Source organism: Bufo gargarizans, chromosome 3 (genome assembly GCF_014858855.1).
Source record: "Bufo gargarizans isolate SCDJY-AF-19 chromosome 3, ASM1485885v1, whole genome shotgun sequence".
Taxonomy (NCBI): domain Eukaryota; kingdom Metazoa; phylum Chordata; class Amphibia; order Anura; family Bufonidae; genus Bufo; species Bufo gargarizans.
Genome location: NC_058082.1, coordinates 263,614,397 through 263,630,027, shown reverse-complemented (window position 1 = coordinate 263,630,027; position 15,631 = coordinate 263,614,397). Strand labels below are relative to the sequence as shown.

The window sequence follows — 15,631 nt, the reverse complement described above, 5'->3', positions numbered from 1 at the left end:
TAACAATGTTGAGTTTTAGCTGAACGGGTGCCTCCTATTTACCGTATTTTTAGCCCCATAAGATGCATTGCCTCCCCCCCCAAAAGTGGGGGGAAAATGCCCCTGTGTTTTATGGGGCAAATACTAATGAGCGCTTCCATTATGGAAGCGCTCATTAGTATGGGAGGACCAGGAAGCGGTGAAGGCTCAGTACTCACCGCTTCCTGGTCCTCGGCTGTCGGCTGTGCAGTGGCTGCGCACAGCGTGAGGGCGCTCTGTGACCTCACGCTGTGCGCGTCAGATCACAGCACAGCCGACAGCAGGATGAAGAGGATCGCGCTGTGGGTGAGGAGTGGCAGTGTCCGGAGCAGGAGAGGTAAGTGTTTTTTTTATTTTAAGTTTTCTGTGGCATGGGAGCTGCTAAGAGGCATGGAGGCTCATATAGGGGCTGCTAAGAGGCATGGGGGCTCATATGAGGGCTTCTAAGAGGTATGGGGCTCATATGGGGGCTGCTAAGAGGCATGGGGCTCATATGGGGGCTGCTAAGAGGCATGGGGGCTTCTATGGGGGCTGCTAAGAGGCATGGAGGCTCCTTTGGGAGCTGCTAAGGGGAATGGAGAATCATATGGGGCTGCTAAGAGGCATGGGGGCTCATATAGGGGCTGCTAACAGGCATGGGGGCTCATATGGGGGCTGAGAAGAGGCATGGCAGTTCATATGGTGGCTGATCAGAGGCATGAGGGCTCATATGGGGGCTGATTAGAGGCATGGGGGGCTCATATAGGGGTGATGAGAGACATGAAGGCTCATATGGGGGCTGATGAGAGGTATAGGGACTGATGAGAGGTATATGGGGTCTGATATGAGGCAATGGGAGCTGATGAGAAGCATATGGGGGCTGATGAAAGGCATGAGGCTCTTATCTGAGGTCTAATTGGGGGTCATTCACATTGGGGTATGATCTGAGGTCTTATTGTTATTAACATTGGGGGTCTGATAAGGGCTGTAAGCTGAGGTCTGATTACATAGAAACATAGTAACATAGTACATAAGGCCGAAAAAAATACATTTGTCCATCCAGTTCGGCCTGTTATCCGGCAAGTTGATCCAAAGGAAGGCACCAAAAAAAAATCATTAACATTGATGTTCTGACTGCTGGTCTGACCTAAGGTCTAATAAAAAAAAAAAAAATCTTATTGTTCTCCCCCAAAAACCTAGGTGAGTCTTATGGGCCGATGAGTCTTATAGGACAAAAAATATGGTATAATGTTTTCTAATGTGAGGGGATCATTACTGTACATTCTAGAACATACAGTATATGACCACATATGAAATAAATCCTTTAGGACAAAAGTAGTGGCCTTTCGTCAGGGTAAGCAGAATTTATGAACTATGGTCAGAATAGGTCATCAATATCTGCACGGCAGAGTCAGTCCTAATTACACTGCCCATCGTCTCAGAAGCTTCGATAGTGCAGTGTAATGACAAATACTTGCTCCATTCACTTTAATGGAGAGCGTACTTGTAATTACACTACGCCAATGCTCCAGAGGAGACACTGAAGCCTCCTCTAAAAACAACTGATTGGCAGGGGTGCTGAGTGTCAGGCATCAGAAATTGAAGACATATCCTGACCATAGGTTATCAATATATATGGCCTGCACAACCCCTTTAGGGCTAATTTCAGACAAGAATGTTCACTCCGTGAAACACATTCCATGTGGAGCGTAATTTCCCATAGTAACCTCTGCTTCGGTGATAGGACTGCAAGGCATTATAATTATTTATAATGCTGTGTGTCTCTAACCAACCTGGAAAATCACGCTCCCTCACAGGGCACGTTTACTGCAGTGGACATGCTCGTCTGAAAGTGTCCTAAAGTCGAAGTTTACATTATCTAACTACTAGACAGTATAAGAGAATCTACCTCACTTTTTTTTAAGGATTTGTAAAATATTACTGCCATACCTTATTACATAAAAGCCTACTTACCTTTACAGTAATGTCCTTAGTGGTATCATCCTGTTCATAACAAAGTGCCAGGCTTTGTTTCCCTACACATGTTGCTCCCAACTGTATTTCTTTTACAACATCACGCTATAATTACAGTCAAAAATATCACATTATCAATATAATTTCGGAACAATAGTTGTTGCCGTACACTATTGTAAACACACAAGAAGATCACTGGGAAGTCTAAGCCAACTACCGCAGTCCACATTCTAAAATGACCATCTAGAATCTCAGTATGGATGTTTTCATATTTCCATAAATCACTTTGATTTTCTATTAGTAAAAATTGACCTTTGTGTCATGCAGGGAGGGAACAGTATCTCACTGCATATTTCAGTCAGAGATGCATAATACATGCATTCAGTACTCTTATCTGAATGGGCTCTCACTAAGAGAAGTACTACTCCCCTCTCTCTCGTGTTTTCTATGACTTACATTTTTCTTTTTTTGAGAAAAAAATATGTAGTAGGAGAGCTTCTAATATACAAATTTTCAGTGAAATTGGAACATATTCGATTCAAGTAGAATTGAATTTGGACCTGAATTGAACTTTTTGAAAAATGTGCTAACTCAGGGAGGAAACAAATTTCAAGAGATTTGCTCATCTCTAATCTGCAGCGTGTACAAGGATCTTTCTAAGCCCCTTTAGAAAAAATTGGAGACTATTGGAGAAATCTTTGCAACATGGGCCGATGATGCAGGCAATTGTCGGAAAGGAAGCGTTCCTTCCTAACAAATGTCTGCTCATCAGTGGAGGTGAGGGGCTGCATTTACATGTAGTAATCCCCACCACAGTATGAGGTCGCTTGACCTCATACAGACTTTGGTTTTTTGTGCAGTATAGTGCCGTTTAGGCTAGGTTCACACCTGAGCATTTTACAGCGCGTTCCTACGCGCTGTAAAACGCTCAACAGGCAAAATCCAATGTTTCCATATGGACATGGTTCTCATCTGAGAATTTTAAAGCGCGTACGAACGAGCTGTAAAACGCACTACGCCTAAAGAAGTACAGGAGCTTCTTTGGGACGTATTGTGGCGCGTAACACCTCTGTTTTTCATTGTACGCCTCTGTGGTCAACAGCAAGAACGCGCGTACGATGCGCATTTCCAAAATACAAAAAACGCCTCAAAATACGCCTCAAAAACGCCCGATAAAAACTCCTGTAAACAGCGCATATCGAATACACTCAGGTGTGACCCCGGCTTTAGACAAACACAATCTGCTACTCAGAAATGAGAAGATAGGTGTTCACATGAATGATTGTTTCACCCGATGAACAAGCGATTCGATTGTTCATCTGGTGTTCGGCGGCACATTTACATGGACAGATATCGGGAACGATCTGCCCAACAATCAGGCAGTATCAAGCCACCTGCTTCATTAGAACTGCAAGATACACTTTTAAAAGGGGTTTTCCAGGATTTAATTTCTAATGACCTATTCTCAGCGAAAGAACACTTCCTTCCTGACAATCACCTGCTTCATTAGAACTGCAAGCCCAGCTTTTAAAAGGGGTTTTCCAGGAATTAAATTCTGATGACCTATCCTCAGGATTGGCTACCAATAACTGATAAAGCACCGCTGCCGATCAGTTGTTTGAGGGGCCACACTGCTTAGATGGGCATTGAAGCCTCTTCATAGTGTGCTTTGCACAGCACTATTGTAAAGTGGTTGTGCTGGTACTGCAATTCAAACCCTTTCATTTGAATGAGACTGAGTTGCACAAAAGCCATATGATCAATGGACTTGAAATCACAGACTGAGGAAGAGACTGAAGCTATACAGCTCCTTCTAAAAGCTGATCAGTGGAGGAGCCCGGAGTTATCCATATTTAAGTCAGATAAATCCTTTTTTATTCTTATAGAAACTTTCAAACAATATTCCCATTTTATACTTTATGTGAATACTATATGAGAAACTAGCTGAAGGACCCAGCTTCGCTCGGGTATATTTAATCTACTTAATTTAATGTTTGTGTGTGTTGTTAAAAGATATCAACACTGTCCACTATAACAGTGACATCTACAGCACCCCACCCCCAAAACAGTGACCTCCACAGCCCCCCACCCCCATAGTGCCCCTTCCCTCAAAATTGGACCTCCACAGCAGCCCACCCCCTTAACTTTGACCTTTACAGCAGCCTTCCCCTTTAACAGTGACTTTCACAGCATACCACCACCCCCTTGACAGTGACCTCCACAGGGGCCCGCCCCTTAACAGAGGCCTATTCTGGATCAGGGGCATGTCTTTTTGAACAGCTCACTCTAAGACAGCAACACTGTACTGTCTGAGTGTGAGCTGCAGGGAGAAAAAGTCACACTCCCTCCCACCTCTGCAGCTGACACAAGTTGATTTTACCTTAATTTTTTCAATCCCTGTCAGCTGTGGAGTGGAGGGGGCATGGCCTAACCAAATCAGGGTGTGGCTTAGTGGGACCTAGAAGTTGATTTTTAACTTCATTTTTTGAGTAGTGAGTAGTGGGAGGGGCGTGGCCTAATTGGATCAGGGGCATGGCTTAGACCTAGGGGTGGGGTTTTAAGTCTTTTGAGGGTTGACACATTGTGGCAGAGGGCGTATCTGGGCTCCTTCCTGCAAGAGTGACACCCCTCTGGGCACCTTACTGGCTCATTTGCATACCAAATAAACTGGATTTTCAAAGGATAAAAGCATCTATTGCTGTAACAAAGGCATATTTTGAAATAAGGTACTAAGTGCTATTAGGCCATGGCTTTACTTCAATAGCGATTATCCTGGTGATAGATTTCCTTTAAAGCTCACCTACAGCAGTGAAGAAAAATGGCTGGTTTGTTATGGAAACCTGGAGTAAAACTGTGTATGTGGAGGCTAACGGCCTGCGAGCTTCTATTGCCTGATAAGGGTCATGTGATCAAGCTTCTATTGGCTAATGCATTTTTTGAGAATATCTCAGGAACGGTACATCCTAGAGAGTTGAGACCTGGTCTAAAACCTTTCCAGACACCTGATGTACCTGTGTGCCAAATTTCGTGACTGTAAATGCAACGGTGCGGATTTCTTTAGCGGACATACATACACACACATACACTCAGCTTTATACAGTATATTAGATATATGTAAATTGTAATAGTCTATAAGGATTGCACAGGCATCTATAGTGTATAAGGATTACCTGATATAGTAGTAGCAGGATATGATTAGTGAGGTTCAATACATCCTTTGTAGACAATGAAGGCTTAAAAGAAACCAGGCCATCTTCTTGCTCATTGCCCAAGTTCATATCCCCAACTGTGAGACATACACATAAAGATAGGTACAAGCTATTACATGGATTGGCTCCTTAAATAAACAGTATGGAAGTTTGTATGTATTTTAGTGATTATGACTGGAAGTTGATGCTTGACACTAAAGTGGTCACCAGAAGAGTAGTCACTATGGGTTAGCATTTTCTAGTGAGCAATGAGTTCCAGTTACACAATTTGACATAATCTGCATTACATATGAATAAATTATGGTGGTGGAATTATTAGATATAATGTAAACAATATATTTATAAGGGGTTCTCTGAGCTTTCTTGAAAATCTTGCTGTGTAGTGACCTGTGGAGTAAATATAGTTTGCTCCGTACTTATCCCTTCGCTTCACAGCCAATTCCGCTGTCTCCACTGTGCTCATGTGACCATGGAGACTAGATGCGGGTTCTCCCACTCAGCACCCGCTGCAGAATCGGCAGTGCAGCAGAGTGGAAAGTACTGAGCCATCCTACCGTCACAGGTCAGAACTCGGACAGATTTTTACCAAAGTCAGGAGAACCCCTTTAAGGTGTATTTTTAACAAGACACTAACAAGGTCTTGTTTTTGAACCACTGATATGTGCATTCAACAAGGAAGGGAGGCTACATAAGCCTTGACTAGAAAGCATATAATCAGCTCTAAAGTGCTGGGTTAAGCAATTATTGATTCCTAAGCAAGAATAGATGAGCACTGAGCACAGGTTACATGGGTTTATAAAAAAAATCATGGCGGATCAATAGCTTTTTGCCTTTACTTATCCATCAAACCTGTTCATAAAAAACGCAAGTATACCGGCTTTTACTTTCTACAAAGGAATCGATATTTCCAATGCTGTAGAATATTATTACATTGCCCACAATGTAGATGACTGCACTTTAAATAGCACTTGTGAAAAGAGGGCTTCACTTATATCGTGCAGTAAGGAAACTGACTGTGAGACTCTATCCCAGCATGCTCCACAAAGTCAAACCAGCACTAACTCATTTCAGTCATACGCCTGCCATCAAACAGATCGGAGGACTTTGTGATCAATTTCCACGAACTTGAGGGCAAAAAGTAACACAAGGGTAAAAAAAAGTATAGCTCATGCACATGGCCTAGTGACTTACATAAGAAATAATTCATGGCACGTGTTAAGCCTTTACAAGCCAATTGCTTTCTTTTCAGATTATTCTCTAGTCATTTTATATCATTTCTGGGAAATAGCTGGATCACGGAAAATTCCAGTGTGTTTTAACACAAATGAACAATGGCACTTGCTAATGTTAAAAATGAACATACAGACCATTTTAAAAGACTTTTATAGATATCCAACTCTCAGAGGATCCTGGAGCAGATCAATGGACGCCAACCAAGACCATTAAGTATGACTTACCTTGCCCATTTCCTTTCCACTCTGCCTTTGAGGTCCTTTCAGAATGCAGCGGAATGTCTTTCTGGGGAATTTCATTTAATATCTTGGCAGCATGCTCAATTCCTTCTGTCAGAATCTTAAGGCAGGCCTATAAATATAGGGTAGAATATTTTATTGCTAGAGTCAGCAAAATGATTTTGTTCAATGAGCTCCTAACTCAAAGCACTTTATTATGCTTACCTCATTGGCAGCTGGTGAATTCTGAGCGTGTAATGTTCTCCACATGTCCCCAGCAGCACATGCATATGATCCTACTCACACTGTGGCCTCTGGCCACTATGGCCATCAGCCCACTCATACCGTAAACCAGTATACTTCCCTTTTCATTTTTATGAAGGGTCAATCATGCACATTCATACTGTTGGCAAAACCACTATTTTCTTCCACATAAACTGCAAATGGCTTATGGTATAATAGTGAAGTACACTAAGCTGAATGTTATATGCATCAGCCCAAACTCGAAATGCAGTTTCCCATCTAATGAAACAGCACCTTACAGGAATGACTTCAAGTCAAATGGCATTACTTGTCCTGAAAGCAGGCCGCACCAGTCTCCGTGGAGGAAGACCACACCACTGTTATGGGGCTTCCGGACATGAAATTACTGCATTTTACGCCACTGAGGGGTGCTCAGTGCAGAGAGATTTTTCAGCTTCTATTGAGTCCAATAGTAACTGTATACATCCCTATACGCTGAGCTCTCCCTAGTGGTAGCTGCAGGCAGCCAGTTTTATAATACAATGGGTAAAACTGGAATTAGGAGCTGTATGGGGAAGATTATCGATTATTTTTGCCAGTTCTCTGGTGTAAACACATTGAAAAATATGTGGGAAATTCATCAAGACCATTATATTCTATGCCGGTTTAGATATCTCCTGCTTTGCCATTGCACACCTCTTCAAAAATTAAGTGCATCCTGCGGCAGCCCGTACACCTATAACAAATCTAGCCTCGATTTTAGTCATCATTTGCGCCAATTTTCTGGTGTAAATGACAAATCTGCCAGGCCTATACCTCCTTTTCGGAAAGTGGCAAGTGTAGCGTAAAAATGGCATTTGCGCAATTTATTTTTGCAATGGCAAACACAGTCTATGGACATGGGTACATTATGTTTATAGAAGGAAGCATCCATGTTATTTTTTATGTCATATAAGCCTTTACTGCCACTTCCATAACTTACTTAATTAACACAAAAGTAACATAACACAACTGCCAGTGAAAACGATGCACATGAAACGTGGATACCATTATCTCCACCATCAATGCTGCCGTTGTGTTGACTCAGCATTTGGATCGCACACAAGTGTCTAAGTTTATTATGAAGCTTTTAGGTATACAGATTCAGGATGTGTAAAGTACTAAAATGAAATGTTAATATGTGAATTTTGTCCTGTGAGTATATGCATTGCAATGGTGCTAGATTTTCTCTCACTTATTAAACCATTTCTCAAACCAAATTATCCTACAGACGTGAAATATTTATCTCATATATAGGTTTAGGTGGATCAAGACAAAACAATAATTGTCCAGATTATCGGGAACAACCACTCCTGCAAACACTCGTTCCCAATAATCTGGCCATCTAAATGTGCTGCTGATCACCTGATGAATAAGCAAAACGCTTGTTAATCAAGTGATCCTCTGGGTCGTGCAGACACAACAATCATTGTTCCTGGTCATCAGATCGTGCAGTCTAAACAGTGATCTGATGCCCAGAAATAATGAATCTGTATGGGGACGAGGGACAGCTATTGCGATCCCTCGTCCTGATGCTGTGAAGGCGATTGCTGCATGCAAATACAGGGGTCTCCTTCACTGTTCCTTCCCGACAATCGGCCGCTCATTCGGCGCGTCCAAATCCGCCTTTAGCTATTATTAATTGATTTGTTACATGTATTACATGTGTTATTGCTGTGATATGGGAAACTACATTATTTTGTCAAAATTAATTTTGGGAAAAATCTTTAATTCGGTGAGGAGCTTATGAGAAAGTCACTAGATGACCAAAGGACACAATTTCCAGTAAACATGACAGATTTGCGTCTACAGTGATTGTGTTAAAGAGGGAGATCATATCTAAAATTCTAATTTATTAAACACAAATATGATGATAATATATGACCTGTGACCAACTTGCCTTAAATGTAGTTCTTTGCAGAGTCATAGTTTATTTGATGTTTGCAAATTAGAACCCATAATAAAAAGGGTTTTCCAACTTTTTTTTATGCTGATGACCTACCCTCAGGATAGGTTATCAGTATGTGATCTGCAGTGGTCCGACACCCGGGACCCCCACCAATCAGCTGTTTGAGAAGACAGTGGTGCTCCAGTGAGTGACACTGCTTCCTCACAGTTTACAAAGCACAGCGCCGTACATTGTATAGAAGCTGTTCTTGGTATGGCGCTCAGCCTCATTCACTGATTGAGCTGCACTTAGGCCACATGACCATTGTGTTTATCGTTACTGGCTTAGAGTAAGCTACGAGGAGGACTCGGGGCTCAAAAGACTCCGGGCCCTCATCAATTAGATACTGATTACCTAACCAAATAATAGGTTATCAGTAGAAAAAAAAGTCATAAACCCCTTTAAATTCATCACAAGTAGACTTGTGGGCCTTCTACATTAACTACATTTCAAAACAGTGTCTAGAACACATGTACTAAAACTTGACTCAATATCCCTCCCCTTGGATGGTGTGAGTCTATCCTGGATTCCTCTATTGCAACATTAACACATATAAACTGACTCAAATATTGTATTGTCCTCCTCTAAAGAGGTAAAAGGGATACTGGTCCTTGTCTCTTGAAAAAAATAATCACTTTAAAGAGGACCTTTTACCCCTCCTGACAGGCCTGTTTTAATAGTTTCATGCATTCTCCATGTAATAACAATTCTGGAGAATCTATTCTTATGTCTCTATGTTGTGTGATTCCTTTATTATTTCTACTAGAAGTTATGAATGAATTGCCAGCAGTTTGCAGTAAGGGTACAGAGGGGAGGTAACTAGTTGTGGGGGTGTTCCTGCACAGTTTGACAATGGCAGCACTGATTGGATAGAATCAGTCTGTGCAGGGACACCCCCAACTGGTTAATACCCTGCTGTGCCCTTACTGCAGACTGCTAGCAATTCATTCATAACTTCTAGTAGAAATAATAAAGAAATGGCACAACATACAGACATAGGAATAGATGTTCCCGAATTGTTATTACATGGGGAATGCATGAAGCTATTGAAACAGGCATGTCAGGAGGGGTGAACGGTTCTCTTTAACCATTACATATGTTTAAACCAAGCTTCAAAGCACAAACAGAAGAATACTAGTACCTGGACAGTGTCTTTACTATGTTCACTGTCTCCATTAAATTCTTGGCAGAATTTTATCTGAGTATAAAGGTATGCAACATCACTCAGTGTATTGAGGAGCCAATGCTTGGATTCCTGGTGTTCATCACCTTGAGATTTTATGGAAAGACTTTCTTCTTTCGGGGATAGACTCATTTCTGAAAAAGATAACGTTATTAAATACAAAAGAGTGCTAGGTGATTGTCACAGGAAATCGTATCCGGAAAAAATTACTTTAAAACCACATTGGTAATAAAACAAATATATTGTCCTATATGCAATAGCAACCTTGCCTATGAATCTGTCCCAATATTTTACTTCTTTCTTTTACGTCATCTATTATGCAATGCATCTTTATAACAGAATTAATAGTGTCCCTCTGCATTTATCATGAAGATACCATCCTGTAAAAAGGACCTTTCATTGGTTTGAGTATTACAAACTGGTATGCCTACCAGGCAGGAGAAAGCATACACATATCTATATAGTATACTGCTTGAAACCTGGGAAAATAATTTAGAAATAATAACTATTGCATACTTCTCTGCTCTTCTGCAGCTTCTTCTTTGGAGACAGTTTTGTTCATCACCACCCGCCGGGCCCCTGCACTGTGTATCTCTCTTCTCCTTGTTATAACTACATTTGAGTTCTCCATTGCTGCCCACAGATGATGTTGGAGAGATTCTTTTATGCTATTTACAAGCTGTGGAAGCCAGTTCTCCACAGGGCTGCTACATTCAAGGGGCTGCAATAACAAAGAAAGCAGGTTACCAGCTAGGCACCAGTCAGGAGGTTTTCCAAGCATCTCAGAACGCTTTTTGTAAGTTATTTGGAATCATATCAGCAACTTCTTTGATCAGCATAACGTTATCTCATAGAAGTGATGTCTTTAATAAAATATGTGCACTACACAGTGAAACTAGCAAAAGTTCTAAATACAAAGCTGCGGGAATATTGTCTGGGATTATTTGTACTGGAAATGGGTGCTTTGTTATAGCAGATCTTGTCTGTTAGGTCAGGCCTCCTGACTGCAGCAAGGTTTCCCAGTAGCGCCATAGCCTACAGTACTTATATAGCTAAGACTTTCATGGATCAATATTACAAACCAATATAGGAAACGTTGCATTAAATCTTAACGAAAAATTTGTTTTCTCCACTTATGAGCCACTTATTCTCCTCACACTACTTCCTGAACTGATCATTCATCCTCATTTCACAGTTTAAATCCATCCGGGGAGACAAAACTGAGGGATTAGGTTACATGCCGCCTATACATACAATACACTGGTGTGTATATAATTCATCTATGAGATTATCTAGTGGGGTTATCCTATCTTAATAGATATTATTGTTTTATAAGTATAATGATTACCGTAATTTGCCTCCTGTATCATTTGGTTTATTTTATCGGTGAATATCCACTGTGGAAACTAAGTGGATTGGTATTTGTACTCCATACACGCTGCCCAGGGCCGTTTGAAGGAATTTGGGGGCCCCAAGCAAAATAGACATGGAGGCCCCACCTCCACGCCCTCCCCACCTTATGAACGCAAAGACTACAGGAACCACAGTATAGCCATACAGTTTAAGTTCACCCACACTTTATATAAATAAAAAAGGAGGTTTACAGTGCAAATACTGCTGTTGCATTTAATGTGCATGAAATTTGAACATTTTCAACAAATGTCCTACTTACTCTCCCCCTCCCTTTGTTTGTTTTTTTTTACTCCCTACCCTACCTTAGATAAGTTCCTAAGTTAATTCAGTCCTCCGGCTCCTTCCCTGGACCCTGTAGCGTGGCCGAGCTCCTCGCTCTCTACCTCCAGTCCTGGCTGTCACTCAGTGCGGCTGGCAACCGCGTGGTACAGGTCAGGAGATTCAGTTTCCTGTTCCCGGCCGCGGCCGGACTAAAAGGAAGTGAGCACTCAGTGTACACGTCCTGTCAGTCCGGCCGGGAACAGGAAACCGAATCCCCTGTTCCTGTACCGCGCGGTACCTGGCCGGACTGAGTTACAGCCAGGAGGTAGAGGAGGAGAGCTCGGCCACGCTACAGAGCAGCAGTCAGCAGAGGAGGAACTCGGAAGGTAACCAGGAGTGCTGCAGCCGCCTGAGGCTCTCTATAGAGCGCTCAGGCGGCTGCAGCCTTAAAGGAAGCAAAACAAGCACCGGCAGTCGGGGGCTCTCTATAGAGCGCTCAGGCGGCTGCAGCCTTAAAGGAAGCAAAACAAGCACCGGCAGTCGGGGGCCCCGGGCCAGCTCGGGGCCCCAAGCAATTGCTTGTTTTGCCTGTCTGTTAGCGACGGGCCTGACGCTGCCCACAGCGGTTTATGGAGTGGGAAGGGGAAGGAGTGAGCTGCAGAGTGATACAAGGGCACAGACACAGAATCACTGTTGGTGTATAATGTGTATGGGAAACATCATAGCAGCTAGCCTCTGGCCGCTAACTCATGGGAAATTGGCAATTAGCAGTAGAGCTTGCACAGGGAAAAACTGTAAAATGCAGACTACAAGTCATATAATGACCAGAAATCATGCTACGTACACACATTGGAATTTTTAAGATTTAGTTATTATTTCTTCTGTAGCTTATACACATGAAAAACCTCAATACAATTGTAGAGATTTATGCGGATGTTTGATGCCACTATTAATTTGTCTAAATAGGCAAAATATGATGTCTAACTGCTTTTCTCTACTGAACAGGGGAGTAAGGTCACACAGTCTGGATGCTAGGGATAGACTGCCTAATGACCAAAAACCCTGTCTTGCTGCTCATCCGTAGCAATTATACTTTTCCACATCATTCAAGTTTATTTTCTCAGGTTAGAAGCACAACACAACACTCATGGCTGATGTCACTTTAAGTAGTACATTCTCTAGAAGAGGTACACAAGTCTTACAATGTGTCTCACACATGGTGGGCACGTTCTCTTGACTATTTCCCTGCCAAGGACATATCATATACATCCTTGCAGGGTGACATTTCAGTAGCAAAATACATATCTCATACCTCCCAGTTACTGATGGCCGTATCTCAGGCTGCTTAGCAGGTTTTAATATGAGTCCTGTCATATCTCTAAGGCGAGATACAGCCCGAGATACAGCCTTTATAAATGGGTCCAGTAAGAACTGCCTATACCTGTATATCTGATTGTATAGCTAGCACCATAAGATATACCAGTTATCACAACCACAGAATCACAGGAAATCCAGCATGAAGCAGCACAATTTATGGCAGCGATACACGTGGGGCTCAGTCCCACAGCACTTTGAAAGAGGTCTCTCTGCGATGTCACATTTTATTATGAGCTTTTTTAGTTTTTTTGTTTCATCTACTTATGAATGTTATGGGGTCTAAATAGTTTCCATTCTGTCACCTATTTCTGTAACTCCATTTGGAGCCTATATATGAAATCTCTTTAGTAAATACCGTACTATTTAATTTGGTGTATTGGACCTCTTTCTTAGGTGCTTGTGCTGAGGGGTGATGTTCTTACATATATACACTTTTGAGACCTCCTAGCTTATGTAGTGTATTTTTTTTATTTATTTTTTTTTATTGCCAATAAAGCTTTATTTTTATTTTTTACTTAACTGTGTTTTTGCCATGTAATTTCTTTCTTTTTGTGAAATAATCCAGCAGTGTCTAGGGTTGTGGTTACTTTTGAGCCACACTGTGACCACATTCAGTTCAATGTCTTTAATGCTACATAATCTTTAATTTCATGACAGGTGTCCCATCCAAGATCATCATGTATCATGTGTCTTAAGATCTTGTTTTTTTTCCCTTCCCCCTTTGTATCAATTGTGTTTTATATTTACATAGATTTTTTTTTCTCTATTATCTTTGGTAAATGTGTGGTGATGGAGAGCTGTGCTGTGTGTGCTCATCAATCTACCCTGCTGTTTCAGAACATTTACTGAGAGCCTATAGTGGAAAGGGGGACAATATATTTCTTGAAACTAAGGGCTTGTTCACACGAGCGTTGCCCCTCCCTGCCCGTGCTGTGGACCACGAATTGCGGTCCGCAATGCACGGGCACTCGCCGTGGGGCTGACCCGTGCAGATCGCGACCCAATTGACTTGAATGGGGTCAACAATCGGTCCGTTACGCAAAAAGATAGAGCAAGTTCTATCTTTTGGTGGTGCGGAGGCACGGAACGGAATCTCCCCGTAGTGCTTCCGAAGGGCAGCATCAGCAGATGCCAAAGAGTGCACCTGGTAAAACCTTGCAAAGGTATGTAAGGACTACCAGGTTGCCGCCTTACAAAGTTGCGATGCAGACGCTTGATTACGCCCAGCCCAGGAGGCCCCCATCCGGTAACCCCAGCTGGGGGAACTCTGCCATGGGAACAATACGCCATGGCAATAATTCACCGAGCCACAGTGACCTTGGAGGCCGCCAGGCCCTTACGAGGCCCTTCGGGAACCATGAAAAGGGAATCATGGAAGGGGGCAGTCACCGAAAGGTACACCCTCAAGGCACAGACAACGTCCAGGGAATGCAGAGCGCGCTCCTTGGGGTTCGCTGGAGAAGGGCAAAAATAGGGCAGGATTATGTCCTCATTAAGGTGGAAGGCGGAGACCACCTTGGGCAAAAAAGAAGGGACTGGGCGCAGTACCACCTTATCCTTGTGGAAGACCAAAAAGGGTTCCCTAGAGGAAAGAGCCGCCAACTCCTGATAGAGTGGAAAGACCACTTTCCAGGTAAGCAAAGTCAGGAAAATCTTTCTCAGGGGTTCAAAGGGAGTTGCCTGGAGGGAAGACAGAACCAGATTAAGATCCCAGGAGGGCAGAGGAGGAACATACGGAGGAACCGAATGCACCACCCCCTGCAAGAAGGTCCTCACAGGCCCTAGCAGAGCCAGGGACCGTTGAAAGAAAATGGTAAGAGCCGAAACTTGACCCTTTAGGGAGCTCAGGGACAATCCCATCTCTAGGCCCGACTGGAGAAAGGAGAGGACCACAGGAACAGAAAAACTAAGGGGACAAACCTCTAGTTTCTCGCAAAAGGCAAGAAAGGCCTTCCAGGTACGGTAGTATATCCTGGATGAAGCGGGTTTCCTGGCCTTGATCATGGTCTTCTCGATGGAGTCCGAGAAGCCCCTCTTCTTCAGGATGGCGGTCTCAACAGCAATGCCGTTAAACGAAGCAACCGTAAATTCTGGTGTAAGAGCGGTCCTTGAAACAGCAGGTCCTGTCTAAGAGGAAGAGGCCACGGAACATCCGCCAGCATCCGAGCATCCACGGTGAGGCCAATCGGGAGCGATGAGGATGGCCGGAATCCCTTATACCGCGATCCTGCGAAGAACCTTTGGGAGTAACGGCAGCGGTGGAAAGACATAGAGGAGGGTGAATTCTTGCCACGGCGACACCAGAGCGTCCACCCCGTACGCTTCCGCATCCCGAGCTCGCGCCAGGAATGTGGGAACCTTGTTGTTGAGTCTGGACGCCATCAAGTCCACGTCCGGCTTGCCCCAACGACGACAAACGTCCTCGAATAAATCCGGGTGCAGAGACCACTCTCCCGGATCCACTTTGTCTCGACTGAGGAAGTCTGCCGCCCAGTTGTCGACCCCCGGGATGTACACTGCAGACAGAACTGGAATG

General features: G+C 43.2%; 1 protein-coding gene across 1 annotated transcript in view; it reads right to left on the bottom strand.

Annotated features, from left to right (window-relative positions):
- LOC122931526 (dynein beta chain, flagellar outer arm-like) overlaps window positions 1–15,631 on the bottom strand; it is a 466,905-nt gene that overhangs the window by 354,446 nt on the left and 96,828 nt on the right. Inside the window, exons 36-40 of the mRNA XM_044285594.1 lie at window positions 10,561–10,765; window positions 10,003–10,178; window positions 6,638–6,764; window positions 5,142–5,257; window positions 1,972–2,076 (exon numbers count right to left, since the gene is read on the bottom strand). Of these exons, the coding sequence (XP_044141529.1) occupies window positions 1,972–2,076; window positions 5,142–5,257; window positions 6,638–6,764; window positions 10,003–10,178; window positions 10,561–10,765 (729 nt within the window). The remainder of the gene's footprint in view (window positions 1–1,971; window positions 2,077–5,141; window positions 5,258–6,637; window positions 6,765–10,002; window positions 10,179–10,560; window positions 10,766–15,631) is intronic.